Source organism: Balaenoptera musculus, chromosome X (genome assembly GCF_009873245.2).
Source record: "Balaenoptera musculus isolate JJ_BM4_2016_0621 chromosome X, mBalMus1.pri.v3, whole genome shotgun sequence".
Classification (NCBI taxonomy): domain Eukaryota; kingdom Metazoa; phylum Chordata; class Mammalia; order Artiodactyla; family Balaenopteridae; genus Balaenoptera; species Balaenoptera musculus.
The window spans coordinates 101042444-101060781 of NC_045806.1; the positions used below are offsets into that span (position 1 = coordinate 101042444).

Below are 18338 nucleotides of genomic sequence, written 5' to 3' on the forward strand. Positions count from 1 at the left end.
TCATAATTTTTTTCTGGTATCCTTACCAAATGGAGGGTAGCATTGAATTTTGAAGAACGTAAGTCCTATCCAGAAACAAAAAAATGCTCCTGATCATGATCTGCCAATGAAAAAAAGAAATCAAACAATTTTTTATATTTTGTGAAGCTTAAATATTTTATAAAATAAGATTGCAGGGTTTACTTGTATATATACTAGACTACTAGGATCAAACATACAGATAAACACATCTACCTGAGAATATGCCCACACCATTTTTATTAAACTATTAATAAACCTTAATTCTTGCTGCAGTTTCCAGAAAAAAAAGAAGACACTTAAAATGGTCTATGACTTCTTTGCAATCTGAGAAGCAACTAAAAATAAAAACAGAATCAAGGGGCATACGATTTTTCCTCAGCAACAGTCCTCAGGGTGAAACTGCCTTAAACTGTATACGTGGGATTTTGGGTGGGTGGGATGGATTTTAAGATTTTTAATTTGCAGAATATAAGGTTTAAAATAATACCAGATTAGGGAAAAAGGAAAAGGTTGTGATCCGAATAAGCTAAAATGCAGAACCATCAGGCACCTTCACAAGTAACCAAATAGCGAGTGGGATAGCCATCAAAACTGACAGGCAAAATGTAACTTTTTTAATGAGATAAATACTTTTTGCTTAAGTGTTACAAAAATAAAAATGATCATAAGGTGCAAGTCATTCTAAAATACTGGTTTACCTGTAACTTGCAGTTTTAAAATAGAAAACTCAACCAAAATTAGTTTCAGTCCCCCCATTGCAAAGCTTTTAAAACTAGCATTCCTGTATTTGAAGAAACTTATTTTAACTACAATATTTAGCTGAAATGTAATGCTTTTTCCATCTTACCATTTGTCTGCAATGGTTTTGCCAACATCTATCGATCTTCTTTAGAAAAAGAACACTATCCAATGAATCCATGAGATATACGTTAAGGATATTTTAAAAGTGCTTAGTACAAGTAATATATGCAACGTAAGAGCACATTTGCCTTAAATACGGAATGCCCTACGTACTAAATGAAACTAAACAGCACTTAATTATGAAACAAAATGCTACTTCTTAAACTGTAAAAACATGTTAGATCCCACTAAAAAAAAAATACCTCTAAAAACAAGTCTTAGTGGGACTTCCCTGGTGGCATAGTGGTTAAGAATCCACCTGCCAATGTAGGGTACACGGGTTCGATCCCTGATCCGGGAAGATCCCACATGCCGTGGAGCAACTAAGCCCGTGCACCACAACTACTGAGCCTGCGCTCTAGAGCCCGCATGCCACAACTACTGAAGCCTGCGTGCCACAACTACTGAAGCCCGTGTGCCTAGAGTCCATGCTCCGCAACAAGAGAAGCCACCACAATGAGAAGCCCGAGCACCGCAATGAAGAGTAGCCCCCGCTTGCCACAACTAGAGAAAGCCTGCACGCAGCAACGAAGACCCAAAGCAGCAAAAAAAAAAAAAACCCAAACAAACTGTCTTTAAAAAAAACGAAACAAACAAACAAACAAAAAAAACAAGTCTTAGGGGACTTCCCTGGAGGTCCAGTGGTTAAGACTCTGCACTTCCACTGCAGGGGGCACAGGTTCAATCCCCCGTCGGGAAACTAAGATCCTGAAAGCCACTAGGCCAAAACAACAAAAAACAAGTCTTAGACATAACTGAGCACTGTGTTTTCAGTTTATTATTTCCCAATTATCTTTCCTCAAAAAGAGTAAAGACATAAACACATTTTATTTATTTACATTAATAGTACAATGTAGGGCTTCCCTGGTGGTGCAGTGGTTGAGAATCTGCCTGCTAATGCAGGGGACGCAGGTTCGAGCCCTGGTCTGGGAGGATCCCACATGCCGCGGAGCAACTAGGCCCGTGAGCCACAACTACTGAGCCTGCGCGTCTGGAGCCTGTGCTCCGCAACAAGAGAGGCCGCGATAGTGAGAGGCCCGCGCACCGCGATGAAGAGTGGCCCCCGCTTGCCACAACTAGAGAAAGCCCTCGCACAGAAACGAAGACCCAACATAGCAATCAATCAATCAATCAATCAATAAATAAATCTTTAAAACAAAATAGTACAATGTAGATTTGGACCCTAATTAGAGATAAAAAGTCAAATTTTGCATCTTCTTACTCTAGAGGCAAGATGAACAAAAAATAAATCTACAAAACACAGGCATTCCATTTTAAGCTGGGTTTAAAAGTGAGGGACAGAGAGGTAGGGATAGATGAAAATACAAGGTTTTTTGTTTTTAAAAGGATATTCTCTGAACTGATGAATTTGTGCTTTGATGTGATCTTCACAAATCTGTCTCAGCTGTTTGTACAAGTTTGCAGAAATCTTGTAAGAACAGAGATTTTCCACAGCCTGCAAAATTAAACACATACTTTCTTACGGAGTGAATGGGGCGGGGAGGGGGGATTTCTTGATTATTTACATCAAATTCCTATTATTTGTTATTTCTACCATGTCGGCTTATTAAAAAGGATTATTCGTCCATTTAAAACACAAGGTAAAATAGCAAAATATCAACATGGGTAGTGAACTTTTTTCATAACCAGTGTACTATACCAACCCCCCCCACACAAATTAATACATTTATTGTGGCAGTACAGGTTAAGGATGGAGGGAATCAAGCCAAATTCTCACCTTGTGAAGACCAATTTGTAACAACTGCTACATATAAATTGTCTTGTTCTTAAAAATGTTAATTGTTTTCATAAGCAGAATTCCATTTTGAGTTTGAAAATAATTTCACCAATTGTTTATTAGATGGGTTGGGTGGTCCAACCACCACTGAAATAAAATTTATTTATACTTTCTTTGGTTTTCCTGAACAGAGCAATGCAGAATTTATTGCTAGCAGTATTATAATGAGTATGATATAATTATACACAAGGATTTTTCTCCAACATTGCAGCTTAAGAATATTTAAATAAATAGAGGTTTTAAAATTTGCACAATGGAATAAACGTTAATTACTAAAGAAATACTGAATTTTTACTTCATTCTAATAGTTGAATTGGTCTTTTATACTCAGATCCCAAAAGGACAAACTTGAGATTTCAGTGAGTTTCTTCTTATGTGCATGAAAAGACTTTCAAATTTAATACAACAGGCATGGTAAAACTCTTTGGATGAACTCTGATATAATCTACAATTCCAACTAGTAATGACTTAAGTATAACACCAGGATTTTTTTCTCACCACAACAGAAGGCAAAAATTCCATTATAATTGACTCTAAGGGACCATCCAAGTCCTGTTGGTTGGAGTGGAATTTTATAAATATGTAGTTGGAAGTCATATTCCCAGCATGCAGGTCCAGCAAATAAACTAGCAAATGAAAAGAAAGCCTAAAGGAAACCACTTATACCAAAGGAGGAAAGGCACTACACCTTACCAGGAAACAACAGACCACTTAGATATAGCAGCTAAGGAGGAATAAGAAGGCTAAGTGCCACCACTTTCCATGGGGCCTTGGGTCAGGCCACAAATGCCTAAGGGTGTGTTTATGTTTATTTCATGTGCCTGACTGGTTCACGTTAGTCCTCTATGGACTCTCTCCCTTCCTCCTTTAGTAGTCTTCTCATTGTATCTTGGTGTTCTTTTTGAGTGACTAATTTTCTCAGCATTTCTCGTTTTCCTGCTTAGATTCTTTGTATTTCACCTTCTCCACATTTCCCACCTGCAGTACTTTTCCGAGTCCTCCTTCACCATTCCCTTCTGCTCTGTTACTCTTTCTTCCATATATTAGTTCTCATCACATCTATTTATCTTCTTACACAAGATACCATATTCCCTTACTACTCAGCTAGGTTCCACTTCTTCCAATAAGCTTTCCTTAATTGCCTTGGCTACCAGTGACTCATTTGGCACTATCACCAATCATACGACACTGACTTGTCCCTGAGTCAATACTGTATCTCTTAATGTGTATAACCTGTCCCCCAACTCTCTTTAATGACAGAAAGAGACCATGTGCTCATGTACCTATATGTTCTTTAATACTTTTTGGGCTTTGAACCAGGTGAATATAGTAAATATTCAAAAAACTAATGTACCTATAACTAGCAATGTGTCCTGCACACAGAAGGGGCTTACAGCGTAAGGAGAAAACTGGTCAGAAAACATATAATTACAATACACTGTGTTGGGTGCTATGATGGAGATAAGATAGAGGTGAGGTCCCTAACCCAATCTTTAGGGCAGAGGTAAGTCAGGAAAGGCTTCCAGAGCACAAGTAAAGAGGTGGAGTCCCAAAGACCCAGGGGGAAATAGATAAAGAACTTATGGGAATAGTGAGAAATAAGAGAATTAAGCTGGTCTTCATATGCATACAGCTTCACCTGTGTTTAGTTGGAGAGTGGTTTAAGATATGAGAAGCAACAACAGAAGGAAAGGAAAAGGCAGGAGGATCTAAGGTGAGTTTTGAAGGTCAAGATGGAAGAGAACATCCTGCTTCTCTAATTTAGCCTTGACTGCTTAACATATAGACCAGATTTAGTAATTTCCATTCCTTAAGAACTTTTCCATCAAGCTCTTCAGGTACCATTATGGAGAAATCCCATAAGTGGTATAAAAAAATACAAAGGACTGAATGGTGTGGTGCATGGTCTACTATCATTTATGTAAAAAAAAAAAAAGAAAATTAATTTAAAAAACCTCCACACAGTTGTTTTTACACACATGAACCATTTCTGGAATGATACCCCCAATTATGTTTGTCGAGAGGGGAATTAGCTGGGGGAGCAGGGTTGGAGGATGGAGTGGAAGTGAAACTTTTTACTACATGCTCTGTAATACTTTTGGGACTTTGAATCAGATGAATATACTAACTATTCAAAAAACTTCAGTACTTGCCTCCCCCAATAAAACCCTATCTTCCCCACCACCGTACTTTTTAGCATGGCATTCAAGGCTCAATATTACCATTATTTTACTCTCATGTCTGTCTATAATCTTCCATACACCCCGTGATCTAAATACTCTGCTTTGCTCACTTTCAAGCAAGGTTTGTTTGGAGCAATCATGTGTGCCTAAAACAGTGGCTTCCAAAAGTTTCTGACAAGCCACAGTAAGAAATACATTTTATGTCACAATCCATTATACATAAAATTTATGTAATTGAAACAAAATCTTCATGAAACTGTACTTACCATTACTATGTGTGATGTACTCCGATATTTTCTATTTTACCTTTTTTAAAAAATGCTGGTCACAAACTACTAATTTCATGAACCTACTAAAATATAAGTGCCTTAGGGGCAAGGACTAAGTGATCTCTATATGCCCATGGCATTTGTCCAGCTGTGCACACAGTAAGCAGTCACGCAGTCACTGATTCAACAAGAATGGGGTGTTTACTAAGTACTCTGTCCTGTTAGGTGCTGGGATAGAAACATGAATAAGTGTTAAATCACTACTGAGGAGCTTGAGGTAAACTCTATTTTATTCCAGATCTTTGAAAAGCACTTTTAGAAATGTATCATTTTACATTTCACTAAACACTCTGGAAATCCCTGGAAGTTTGATCTGGTATAATTATTACTAATATAACCTTGTTTCACAGGTAACTATTTGTATTAAACATTCTGGATAATTCTAGAAGTCTCTTAAATAAAACTATCTTTTTTTTTACTTAAGCTCCCAATCACTACTGGTTAAATATGCTGCCTTAAATCCTTTTTGCAGGTAGTCGGATATAAGATAAAAACATTCTAATAAGGTTTTAACTTTTATTCCTCCAAATCCCAGCCCCCTCCCTCCAAAATTCATACACTGCATCAAACACATGTTTGTCTGAAGAAAAAAAAGAACTCCTAAGAAAATATAAACGTGTAGCAAATGAAATGCAAAACTATAGTTCCTGAAATTTGCAGAATATAAGATTTAGAAACAGCAAAGGCACATAAGCTTGCATTTGGGATGAGGAAAAGAGTGGAATGAGGGTAAGAAGACTAGAATAAAAAAATGAAGAGGATTAGAATAAGGATAAAAAATACAAAGAATGCGAAAATAAATGGTAAGGGAGGAAATCTGGAAAATTTTCTGATTTAGCAACAACAGACACTTAAGAAAGATAGTAAATTCCCACCAGGGTGCTGAACTCTGGTCACTGGCCTAACAGGTTGGGGCTTATTTTTCAAACCATAATGTTTAAAGAGAGAAAGAAAAGCATACCACAAAACTTTTCAACAACTGATACAACAATAAAACTCAAAATTATGTCTTTTTACATCTAGTAAAAATGCCTAAAATAAGATAATCAAAATATATCAAAAACTAAGAATTTGCAGAAAGGAAGCCGAACAATGAAACCTAAATTATTTCTCTTTTTACATCTAGTAAAAAAGAGCTTAAATAAGACAAATTATCAAGGACTAAGAATTTGTAGTTGGGATAAATAGCAGGGATAGTATTAACAATTCAGTAAAAAGAGGAGTAATAGTAACGTGACAGACTAAGCTTAAACACATCAAAGGTTAAACTTACAGAACACAATACCTAGTCATCAATATAATAGCTTGTCACCTCTGCTAAGAATCTACTACCTGCTCTCCACTGACTGCTTAAGAAACCCGATTTTACAATGGAAAATAACCTATACTCAGATGGATGCACTATTTGCTTCCAGTCTTGCGGTCATGTACTTGATGAATGAATCATTAATTGAAAGGCTCTGTTATTTAAGATTTATTTCACAAAAAGCTAACCAAACAAGAGTTCTCATTATTAATGATGAAATTATTTTCATCGGAATTGAAGTATGGACTAAGCTTACCTTCAAAGATAATAGCTAAAAATTTATACTAAGAATAAATGTAACACTTTCATACAGAAACCAGCCAGCTCCAAAAAAGGTAGCTGATTTAAAAACACTACACAGCTATTCACACAAGGCTGAGAACATGAGGAAAATAATCCCATTACTTAAAATATCACTTAGTAAAAAAGTCACACGCCAAAACCAAGATTCCAACTATTAAGATACCACATATAAAAACAAGACACATTCTTGAGCAGTGCGGAGGGACACTGTTCCTAGAGAGTCCTCTTTTTCTATTATTTTTTCAATTTGGCTAATGATGTTTTCTGATGCATATTTGGGATGTAATCTATTTATCAGCCAGCTGTTCTGGCCCAGTGTGGATTTAGAATTTAAAAACATGTGTGGTTTTAGAGCTGTATAATAAAACATAATCTTAAAGATACCTTTTTTAAAGACTCAAATACTACTTATCATCATCATCATCATCACTGATGACACGGACATACAGCAGGCAGTGTAGTAAGTACGTTTTGGCAGTATTTTATTTACAACTGAACAACCCTGCCATATAGGTAGTCTCCCCATTTTGCAAATGAGGAAACCAAGGATTAGAGAAGTAACTCACGCAAAGTTATCATGAGTGGCAGATCTCAAATCTAAGGCAGGCTGATCAACTCAAAAGTCAGTGCATTTACCATACCCCTATCTGTAGTCAATCAAAAACAAACAAGCAAACAAACAAACAAAAAAACCCAAACCAAAACAACATGAACCACTGCCTCACTCTTAACAGGATTTCAAGGTTGTGGAGGAAAAATAATTTTTAAACTCAGGTACAAGTCACACTTTAAATCACTTTTGAAAGACAATGTTTACTTATCGCAAATATACTCAGAACAGCACGTTCTTTTCTAGAAATTAAAAACTTATGAGGTAGTATATGCAATCCACACTAGGGAAGACTTCCATGCTTAAGCCTTAAAGCAAAATGGTTTTTCATTTATAGAAAAAAGTTCTGCATAGACATATGCCAAGTTAAGTGTTTACTTCAGGGACGGGGGTGGGGGGGATGGGGGGGTGATGAGGAGTTTGGAGAACTTTTGTTTGGTACACTCCATACTTCTATATTGTTTCAATTTTAGAAGAGTACTTTTAAATTACATTTCAACCTGTTAAAAATCAAACAAGCACCTGAAATCCAGATGGTATGAAATAATTTTACTCCCTTTATCCTTTTATCCTCTTTTTTGAACTTGAACACCTCAAAATAATCTTTCTGAGAACAATTCCAAGGAGCATTTATAAAATTAAGGTCAAAAACAGCAAAAGAGCTAGAAACAAATGCTTTTGAATTTATTATCACAGAAGTAGTAAAGTACTATGAAAAATGCAAAGAGTGAAAAGTTGTAACACTGACTTTAGGCTAAAGAAAGGCAACTGAACAACAGCAGGTAAAAATTCTGAAGTACAAGAAAGGAAAAACACAAAAAATGTGAGCTGTGAGCTCTTGAAACACAAAGGGATTTAACAGAATCAATTTATCAGGAAAAGTATTTTTTTTTAACCCAAAAGCTCTAGAAAAATATTCAAGGTAAAGTAAATAGGGTTCATTAGCAACTACAATCAATATGTTATAAATATGGGGACTTCCCTGTTGGCGCAGCAGTTAAGACTCTGAGCTCCCAATGCAGGGGACCCAGGTTCGATCCCTGGTCAGAGAACTAGATCCCACACGCATGCCACAACTAAAGAGCCCGTGAGCCACAACTAAGGAGCTCGCCTGCCGCAACTAAGACCTGGAGCAACCAAATAAACAAGTAAGTAAATAAAAAATTTTAAAAATGTCATAAATATGAAATATGTAAAGTAACACATTACTGAAATTAAAGACGCTGTACGCCAGCATATCCAAAGAAACACCACATACATGCACGAATGCAAAAAAATTACCTTTTTTTAAATTAATTAATTAATTTATTTATTTATTTTTGGCTGCGTTGGGTCTTCATTGCTGCGTGTGGGCTTCTTCCTAGTTGCAGCGAGCGGGGGGCTACTCTTTGCTGCGGTACGCGGGCCTCTCATTGCTGTGGCCTCTCCCGTAGTGGAGCATGGGATCCAGGCATGCGAGCTTCAGTAGTTGTGGCACGAGGTCTCAGTAGTTGTGGCTCGTGGGATGTAGAGCGCAGGCTCAGTAGTTGTGGCGCATGGGCTTAGCTGCTCCACGGCATGTGGTATCTTCCTGAACCAGGGCTCAAACCCGTGTCCCCTGGGCTTCCCTGGTGGCGCAGTGGTTGAGAATCTGCCTGCCAATGCAGGGGACACGGGTTCGAGCCCTGGTCTGGGAAGATCCCACATGCCACGGAGCAACTAGGCCCGTGAGCCACAACTACTGAGCCTGTGCGTCTGGAGCCTGTGCTCCGCAACAAGAGAGGCCGCGATAGAGAGAGGCCCACACACCGTGATGAAGAGTGGCCCCCGCTTGCCACAACTAGAGAAAGCCCTCGCACAGAAACGAAGACCCAACACAGCCAAAAATAAATTAATTAATTAATTAATTTTTAAAAAAAAGTAAGAAGACCCAACTGTCTTTTAAAAAAAAAAAAAAAAACCCATGTCCCCTGCACTGGCAGGCGGATTCTCAACCACTGCGCCATCAGGGAAGCCCCAAAAAATTACCTTCTTTGATGACAGAGTTGTTTTTCCTAAAGTAAGACTATTTGCTTCAAACACTGCACTACAGAGGTATGTGAAGTGCTGTGGTGTATTAGTGAAAGTGCACTGGACTAAAAACTTGGGCATCTCGGTTTAAGTCCCCTGCTCTGCCAATACGCGACTCTAGACTTCGGAGTCCCTGAGACTCCATTTCCTCATCAATAGAGTAGGGATAACTACTACCTTATCTACTTCACAAAGGGTTTCTATAATGCTTAAATGAGATAATTCTACTTTGTAGGCTGTCACATAACACTATATGAAGAAAAGATACTGGACCACATAATTGCTTAAGGCCTTTCCAACTGTAATTCTACTTTTATTACTGTACAACTCAGGAGCCACATGTGTAATATACCAACATAGCCAAATGAGGTGGGCTTACCCTTAATACCTTAGAACTACTACTGACTACTACCTGACACTTACATAGCATTATAATGCTTATAATATTACACAGCATCATTACTATGTATTTGGCACCGTTCTGAGTGTTTGGCATGCATTGACGCATTATATTTAAACAGCAACAGAAACTGGTGATCTCAATTGACATATTACAAGTGAAAAAGTCATACTGTGCCTTATGAAAAAATTTAACTAGTGATAACATCAACTTATATTTCTATCATAGTGCTTCAAGGTGTTTTTCACAAACATCTTATTTGAGTCTTATAAGCAACACTGTGAGGTAGACAGAGCAGTTCTTCCCCCATTTACAAAGGAGGAAACAGAAGCTGAGAGGTTTAGTACCTTGCCCAAGACCACAAGGGTAATAGAGCCAAAACTAGATCCCTTTGTCTTTTGACTCCTAATCCACTGTTTGTCCATCACCATACTATCTCTACAACTAAAATGAATAGATGAAAACTATGAATTCTGATAAACTGAACCAACATAATTTCTTACAAAGTACTCATCAATACAAAAACTCAAGCCATTGGATTTTTTTTTAATATGAAACTGCTGACGCTATAATGGAAAGTAACTTCTTGAATTGGTTGTGGCAAAAATACAGTAGGTCAAAGTATCTTGGTAGCAAGAAGTCTAAATCAGGAATTGCCCTTAATTGTATATTTAAGTTCAACACTTCAAATACAGATCCATGTGTTAAGCAAAAGAAACAAACCTGAACCTCAGACCAAGTTGCTGAACTACAACCTGCTGATCATTTTTGGGCTAAGGTATGTCTTGTACACCAGGAGAAAAGACAAACATAAAGAACAAGAGAAAGAAATGGCAAAAGTATGCTAACAGCAAAGACGCAGAATAAAGTATATGGAGAATATCTGCATTTCTTGAGGGCTTTCCTATATAGGTAACATCACTTAGCAAGAAGTATCACAACAGAATGACATGTCACCAGAAATCATCTTTGGGATCCAGGCTATAGGATTCCATTATAGGTCAAACTTATTACAGCAAGGTACTCCTAACTGTAAATCCTAATTAGAAGGGTCCAAGATAAGCCCAATTTATACCAATAAGACTGTACCCATAGTTTATGTCAGAATATATGGTCTGATTATAAAACAGAGTGCATACATTAATCAAGAAATTGTAATTAGAAGGGAACCAAAAATCTACATAAGCGCCCATTTCAGAAAGTAAAATCCATATACATTGCACCTCAATTTACGCTAACCAAATCTGGCAATCCAAGTTAATACATACCTGATAGAGTTCTTCTAAATTGTACTTAATCGAAGTACTATTCTGGATAGCTTCCACTGCTTCTTTCAGTTTCTGCCATGTTTCATCTGTGTAGTTTTCCGGTAATTTAGGCTTATCTAGATGGTATGTAAAAGGTTGATAATCAGAATAATATGTAGGAATAATATGTATTACTATTACAGAATAATTACTATACAGAATAATATGTATTACTATTAATAATATGTATTACTATTAATGAAAAGATCCATAAAATACTAGTATTATTGCTCTTTAAGGGTAAATTGTTGTAAGTATTATATCTAACTATTAAAGTAACCATTATATTTAGGCTTAGTATAAAGTATAAAATTTGAAATGCCAGAATACTGTGTAAGTCATTTTGACTCACCTATTAAAACTGAAGGTGAGGGTTTTTTTCTGCTATTGACTGAATTGCTTCAAAAAATAAAAATTCAAGAATGACAAAAAAATAACAATCCTGATCCTATCCCATCATGTGTAAACCAAAGTCAACATGAATTTTGTACCTGAAATTTAAAATACTGAGTGCCTACTATGTACAAGGTACTTTATAAACATCTTAATTTTCCTAACAATGTCCTAAGGAAAGTATTATTATCCCTATTTTGCAACTGAGGCTGGAAGACTCATTTAGTAAGGCTTGCCCAAGGTCACCATGGCTAGTCAATGGTAAAACTGGGATTCTAACTCAGGTCTGTTTGACCCCCTTATTTATGTAGCATCTACAGAAATGGAGAGAAACATCTTAATTCATGTTTTAATTTAAACTGCGTTTATGAGCAGAGTGAAATATAAAAAAATTAAAACATCCAAACAACTCCAGAACCTATGTAGCACTTTCAGAATGGAAAGGAACATCTTAATCCAGGCTTTAATTTAAACTTTATTGACCAGCAATGAGTATATTTTTTATTAAAACATCCAGATACCTTAATAATGTGTTTTTATTTTGGGAGGGGGAGAAAAAAACCCAAACCAAATCTCTGAAACCAGTATACAAATGCAATTAGGGTCATAGCTCATCTCTTTAAAAATCCTTGGCTATTAAATTGATATATTTTAAATAAAACAGTGAACAAATTAGTCAATTACAATTCATATTTACTTCAGAAAGGTCTACTATTAAATCAGAAAGATTACAACACTTGAGAGCCTGGAGGTGGGAGAGGAGTGATAGAAAAAAGAAAAGGTTAAAAATAAACAACACCATGCTCTGCTTAAGACAAAATAGAGCATATTACTGATTTCCACACTAATGTTGAAAATACAAGCATGGAGAATCTAATTTTCTCAATACTAATATTTAGCCACAAGGCACTGATCTGGTAAATATTACTTTAGTTCATTCATTTTACTTGCCCATTTAATAAACATTTTAGCATCCACTACTTGCCAGTTAAGGGTGTCGAAAAAGTCAGAGAAACAGAAACACACTCAAGAGATTAAAAAGTAATTCAGCTCAATTACATTTTTAAAAATTGTTGATTTTACATTTGCATCAATGCATTCACAATACTCTCAAGCACATATCTCAAAAACTTGAAATGAACAAATTTTCCTAAAAGCCGCAGGTCAGTACTTTAAGACCCATTTCAGTGATTAAAAAAAAAAAGATGTAGTAATTGTTCCTATCTTTAGACTAGTGGTACACAGAGTTACTACTGTGTATACACAGTATTTTCACTTCCAAACCCTACCTTTGGAAAGAAATGCAGAGATCATAAATACTTTTCTCCAACTATTGCTTCCACAATGAGTTTCAAGAGTGTAGTATTCAACATTATAAATCTAACTATAAGTCTTCTTTGAACATGAAAAAAATCACTAGTCCTACCTGCATTTCTAGGGACTAGATAACGTGGCCTACTGAAGGATAAAAATAAAAATCCCAACAGTCCCAAGGTTCACTATGCACCTGAAATAAATAAACCTTTTTAGAATACAAATTTCTCACCTGTAAAATCCGGATCAATCATATCGATTGTCAATGTTATAAGGAATAACAGATTAGATACTATAGGCTGAGACAGACCTCAAAATACTGCACAGAAACACCTGGTGTCTGCTTCAGCACAAGGATACTAACCACCCCCGGAAAATGAACCCTCCACCCAAAAAGGACCTCCCTCCACCTCACTGATTATGCATAAAACATTAGGCCACCTCTATACTGTTTAATATATTAACATAAATAGAGCACGTGACCACTCAAGTGTCAAATCCTTAGATGATTATGGATTTTGGCCTTGGTTACCTTTAAAGTTCTTGATCACTAACTTCTTAGCAGAGCCAGGCTTGCTGTTAGCAAAGCTAGAGACGGTGGTAGAAGATTTGGCTAGGCCGTTTGCGTGATGCACCGAAGCCACAGAAGAGATTAATATACTCTTATTTTTAAGTTGCTGCTGCTGAGATGTTGCAGCAGTTGGTGAAGATGAGGAGGAGGAGGAGGAGGATTCCTCAGCCATCTTCGCATCAAACCCTACAAACTCCAGGGTGTCTTCAAAACGCAGCTTCTTCTGTATCGGTACGTGGCTGGGAGCAGCCACTGAAACCCCCAGGCAGGAGAAGGACGAGGTTGAAGGGGATGCCGAATCCCTGGGTTGTAAAGGAGTGGAAGAGGAGGGAGAGGTGGAATCAAAGTCTTCTCTCTCGTTACTACTGTTACTGCCGCTACTGCTGCTACTGCTGTTTAACTTTCTCTTCTTGGCAGAGGTGGGCGGAGTGGTGCTGGTATTACCATCAGTGGCAGATCTGACCTCCTGAGCAGCAGCAGCAGCAGCTGAGGGATTGGGGGAAGAAAAACCTGTTGGAAACATGAAAATAGCGGGGTCAACAGGCAGACGAGCATCAAAAACCTACGTTTATATGCCTGAGTGCGTGTAGGAGAGAAGGTGGCAATGCTAGAGGGGGAAGGGAAGAAAGAGAGGAGAAACACAGAGGACGAGAAGGAAAGTGAAGGGGGGGCTCCACCGGGGGAATGGGAGGGTTTGGGAAGGAGGATAGGCTGACACCAGGAGTGAGCAGAACAAGGGGGGGAGAGCGAATGAGGAGGCAGACAGGTAAACGGCCGTGCCGTCCCCCTCCCCTGCTTTTCGGTCTCTCTCCCCCCTTTCTGCAGGAGCGACTCAGTAAGTCTGTGAGGCTGCAGCTCCTCCTCCTTTTCTCCCTCTCTCTGGGAGGGGAGATGCCGTGGTTGGGGGGAGGGGGGAGGGGGAGAGAACCGGAGCTTGTTATTGTCAATAGCACAAGAAGCTAAAGATGGCGCCACTTCCGGTCACGCGGCGGCGAGGGAGGGGCGGTGTTAGTCCGCGAGAGTGGGGGGTGGAGAGCAGCACTGCAGGCGGCCGGGGGGCGGGGGAGCTGGCTTGCGGGGAGGCGGCGGGAAAGGGGCCGCTGAGGCGCTCGAGACGCTCGCGCTCGCTCTCCCTCCCCCTCCCTCTCCCGCTCCCCTTCCCAGGCAGCACTCTCCGCCCCCGGCCCACCGGTTACTTCCACCCCCTCCTAAACGGTCCCGCGGGAAGCTTCGCGCCGCAACGCCCTTACCGGAAGTGACTGAGCAGACACTTTTCATAGCGCCCAGATCCCGAAGCCCCCAGGTCCGCAGGACTTGAGTGGGGGTGGGGTGGGGGAGGGAGAAGGGGGGGGTAGAGAAGTGGAAAGGGGGGAGGGGGCGGGCCTTCGAGACACCTTCGGAGCTCCTGATTGGAGCTTCCCGAACGCGAGGCGGGCAGGGAGGGGTGGTGGCGGGAGAAGGAGCGGGAAGGAGCCTGAAGGGGAGGGAAGGTGGTGACGGTGAGGGGCGGGGTGAGCTAGCTGGGAAAAAAGAGGGAGGGAGTAAAAGTAAGGGAACGGAGAATGGAAACTTTGAAAGCGATAAAGGAATAAGGAGGGGTTGCAAGGCGAGAGGAATAACCCGAAATGGAGGAAAACATAATCATGCCATTATGCCTAATGCTAGGGAGGAATGTCATGATGTTAAGATAGGAAAGGAAAAGAAAAAGAGCTTATATAGAAAGAAAAATGAGTTTTTCATTTGGTTGAGCTATAAATTGTTTCTTTTATGTCAAGGACACAGCTGACCCAATACTGAGTGTTTTGATACTTTTCTCAGTAATGTAGTTGCAAATCCTTTTACCTTCCTACCAGGAGCATTTTCTAAGATGGCTGGCTAGAGTTAAGGGTGCATTCTTTTTTTAAAAAAATTATTTATTTCTTGGCTGCGTTGGGTCTTAATTGACGGGGGTTTCTCTTGTTGCGGAGCACGGGCTCATAGGGACGCGGGCTTCAGTAGTTGTGGCTCACGGGCTTAGTTGCTCCATGGCAAGTGGGATCTTCCTAGACCAGGGCTCGAACTAGTGTACCTTGCATTAGCAGGTGGAGTCTTAACCACTGTGCCACCAGGGAAGCCCTAGTTAAGGTTGTATTCTAAGGCCAAGAAACAGGAAGGTAACTAACACTTCTCCCTAACACAATTCCCAGGACCAACCCCAACCCCCATCAGTCATTAACCCAGTAATTTACAGACTAAACAAAGCCACTTCTTTTACCAAATCCTGGTTCATACGTTTTGTCTCAAGACATTTTAGGAGAACAATATTGGCAAAAGTCAATCTTTGCTACCAATATAGTACATGAGCGCAAATTTTAAAATGAAGTAATCCTAAGAACAAACCTCTAAATTTGGTTAAATTAGCAACAATAAACCGTGTAAATCCCCTGTTGGGAGTTTTTATTTAACCTGAGGGTATTGGGGGGGAGGGGAGGTAGGAGAACACAATGCCAAATAAAACTAAATTTGCCAACCTGTTGATCTTTCTAACTGCGGAAACATTCAAGGAGCATGTACTGAAAGACTCTGTATGCCACACACTATACCAGGTCCTGCCATCAAGAAGCCAGAGGGAGAAGAGTCTCAAAACTAATTTCTATAACAGTACTATAACCAATGTACAAAGTGCTGGGGCAACAGGTTAAACAAGACATTTGAGAGAATTCTGGAATAGTCAGAAAGAGCTTCACAGAGGAATTGAGGTTTATGCTGGGTCTCAAAGAGGAAGTTTCCAAAAAGACAAGAGGAGAGAGGGTGAAAGGCATCCTGGGCAGTGGAAACAGGGGCAAAGCAGGGAGTTGTGAAAGGTCCTGGCCTGTTTATGGAAAAATGGAAAATGCAGTGAGGCTGGAAAGTAGTATGTCTGGTTGAAAGTAAGAAAAATGAGGCTCAAGGATGCCTGGAACATGAAGCCAAAAATTTTGGAGTCTACCCTGTAGGCTAGGGTAGACGGTATGGAGACCAAACTGGGCTTTTAAAAGCAGGGTAGTGACAGGATTATGGATGGAGTAAAAGCAGTTTGTATTGTATAGTTTGAGATAGACAAATCAGAACCCTAAGAATAAATCAGTTTTCTTAATTTTGTTTACACAGGTCCACTTTTTATTTTTTATTGTCTTGAAAAGTCCTTGGTTAAAAAGCAAATCCTCCTAGAAAAGGCACCAACTTGGGCCACTATCAGCTTTGTGCTGTTTGATGACAACAGGCTGAAAGCAAGACTCTAATGGAACTAAGGCCCCAGGGCCACAGAGAAGAGAGATAAGAGGCCTCAAAGGGGGAAGATGGACTCCTACCTGTTTTGAATGTACCGTGTTGTTGTTCCTGTCCAAAATGAGACTGTAAACTCTTAAGGCCAGGGAAGGTATCCGAAAATATTAAACCCTCTTTTATTGTGTCTCACATTTCACACGGTGCTGAACAACTGTGTAAATGCAGAGTAAATACTTACTGAGTTGAGTATTTCATTGATTGAGAATAAAATAATGCCAAGTCTTCATAAGGGAGGATTAACTGGCTAATTTTCAGGACAATGATAAAGGTCATTCTAATTCATGTACTTATATTCCTTAGAAGGGTGTATGGATGGGCCAGCTGATAACAGCCCACAGTGGTACCCTTTCTAGGAGGATTTGTATTTTAACCAGGGACTTTTCAAGACCAAAAAAAAGAAAAAAAAAGTGGGCCTTGTTCTAATTCATGTAATTATATTCCTTAGAAGGGTGTATGGAAGTGCTAGCTATTTTAAAAATTACAAAAATTAGTGCCATACAAAGATAAACTTTTATGCTAATATACAGGATAGCTGAATCCTGTTAATATCCAACTACATGGTAGTAATAATAGCTCCCAATCTGACACGGTTATCTAAGCCCTTCAGTTTTCCACATTACATGTTAGCTCTAAAAGCACAGATACTTGACTCTTGAGCTCTAGCTCACTTTGAATGACCCAGTAGTCTAACCTACTAGTTAAGTTTTCCATGAAATATCCTTAAGTGAGTTTTGTAGGAAAATATTTTTTCTTTTTTTTCTTAGTGATTAATAAAAATCTCCCTTTTGAGGACTTCCCTGGTGGTGCAGTGGTTAAGAATCCGCCTGCCGCTGCAGGGGACACGGGTTCGAGCCCTGGTCCGGGAAGATGCCATATGCCACAGAGCAACTAAGCCCGTGAGCCACAACGACTGAAGCCTGCACGCCCTAGATCACGTGCTCCACAACAAGAGAAGCCACCACATTGAGAAGGCTGCACCACAACAAAAGAGTAACCCCTGCTCGCCACAACTAGAGAAAGCCCGTGCGCAGCAACAAAGACCCAACGCAGCCAAAAATAAAATAAATAAATAAATTTATATAAATAAGTAAATTAATTAATTAAAAAAAATCTTCCTTTTGACATTTTACAGTCTTAATTTATTTTGTGCCATGTCAATTCTCACATATTTAGCGCATCTTAATATGGATACGTAATTTATGTAATTTTTTTAATTTAACATTTACATTTTGTGGCACAAACCAACTTAGATATTACTATGTGATGTATGAAGACCAGGACTTTGTGTCTTTTTGTAACTTTGGACCAATTTAAAAGGAAGAAAAACCCACATTGCTTTGTAAAACATCTTTTACATCAAGAATCGACTAATTGGGGCTAGCTAAAACATAAGCTTATGTTCTATATACCCAAATGTTTGCCAACCAACATTAAAGACATTCTCAGCATTAAAATTCATTTTTCAAGGTTAACTCAATGAAACCACAATAATCAAGTTGTGCAATGTAGGACACCATACAATTATGGCCATTATCAGACTAAACCCGA

At 38.9% G+C, this 18338-nt stretch overlaps 1 protein-coding gene across 2 annotated transcripts in view; it reads right to left on the reverse strand.

Moving 5' to 3' along the window:
- CUL4B (cullin 4B) overlaps window positions 1-14827 on the reverse strand; it is a 32049-nt gene extending 17222 nt beyond the window's left edge. For both annotated transcript variants that reach the window (XM_036840563.1, XM_036840562.1), the window contains exons 1-6: window positions 14735-14827; window positions 13446-13994; window positions 11168-11283; window positions 2274-2377; window positions 869-938; window positions 27-100 (exon numbers count right to left, since the gene is read on the reverse strand). In XM_036840563.1, the coding sequence (XP_036696458.1) occupies window positions 27-100; window positions 869-938; window positions 2274-2377; window positions 11168-11283; window positions 13446-13994; window positions 14735-14762 (941 nt within the window). In that variant the 5' untranslated portion in view covers window positions 14763-14827. The remainder of the gene's footprint in view (window positions 1-26; window positions 101-868; window positions 939-2273; window positions 2378-11167; window positions 11284-13445; window positions 13995-14734) is intronic.
- Window positions 14828-18338: the final 3511 nt, after the last annotated feature.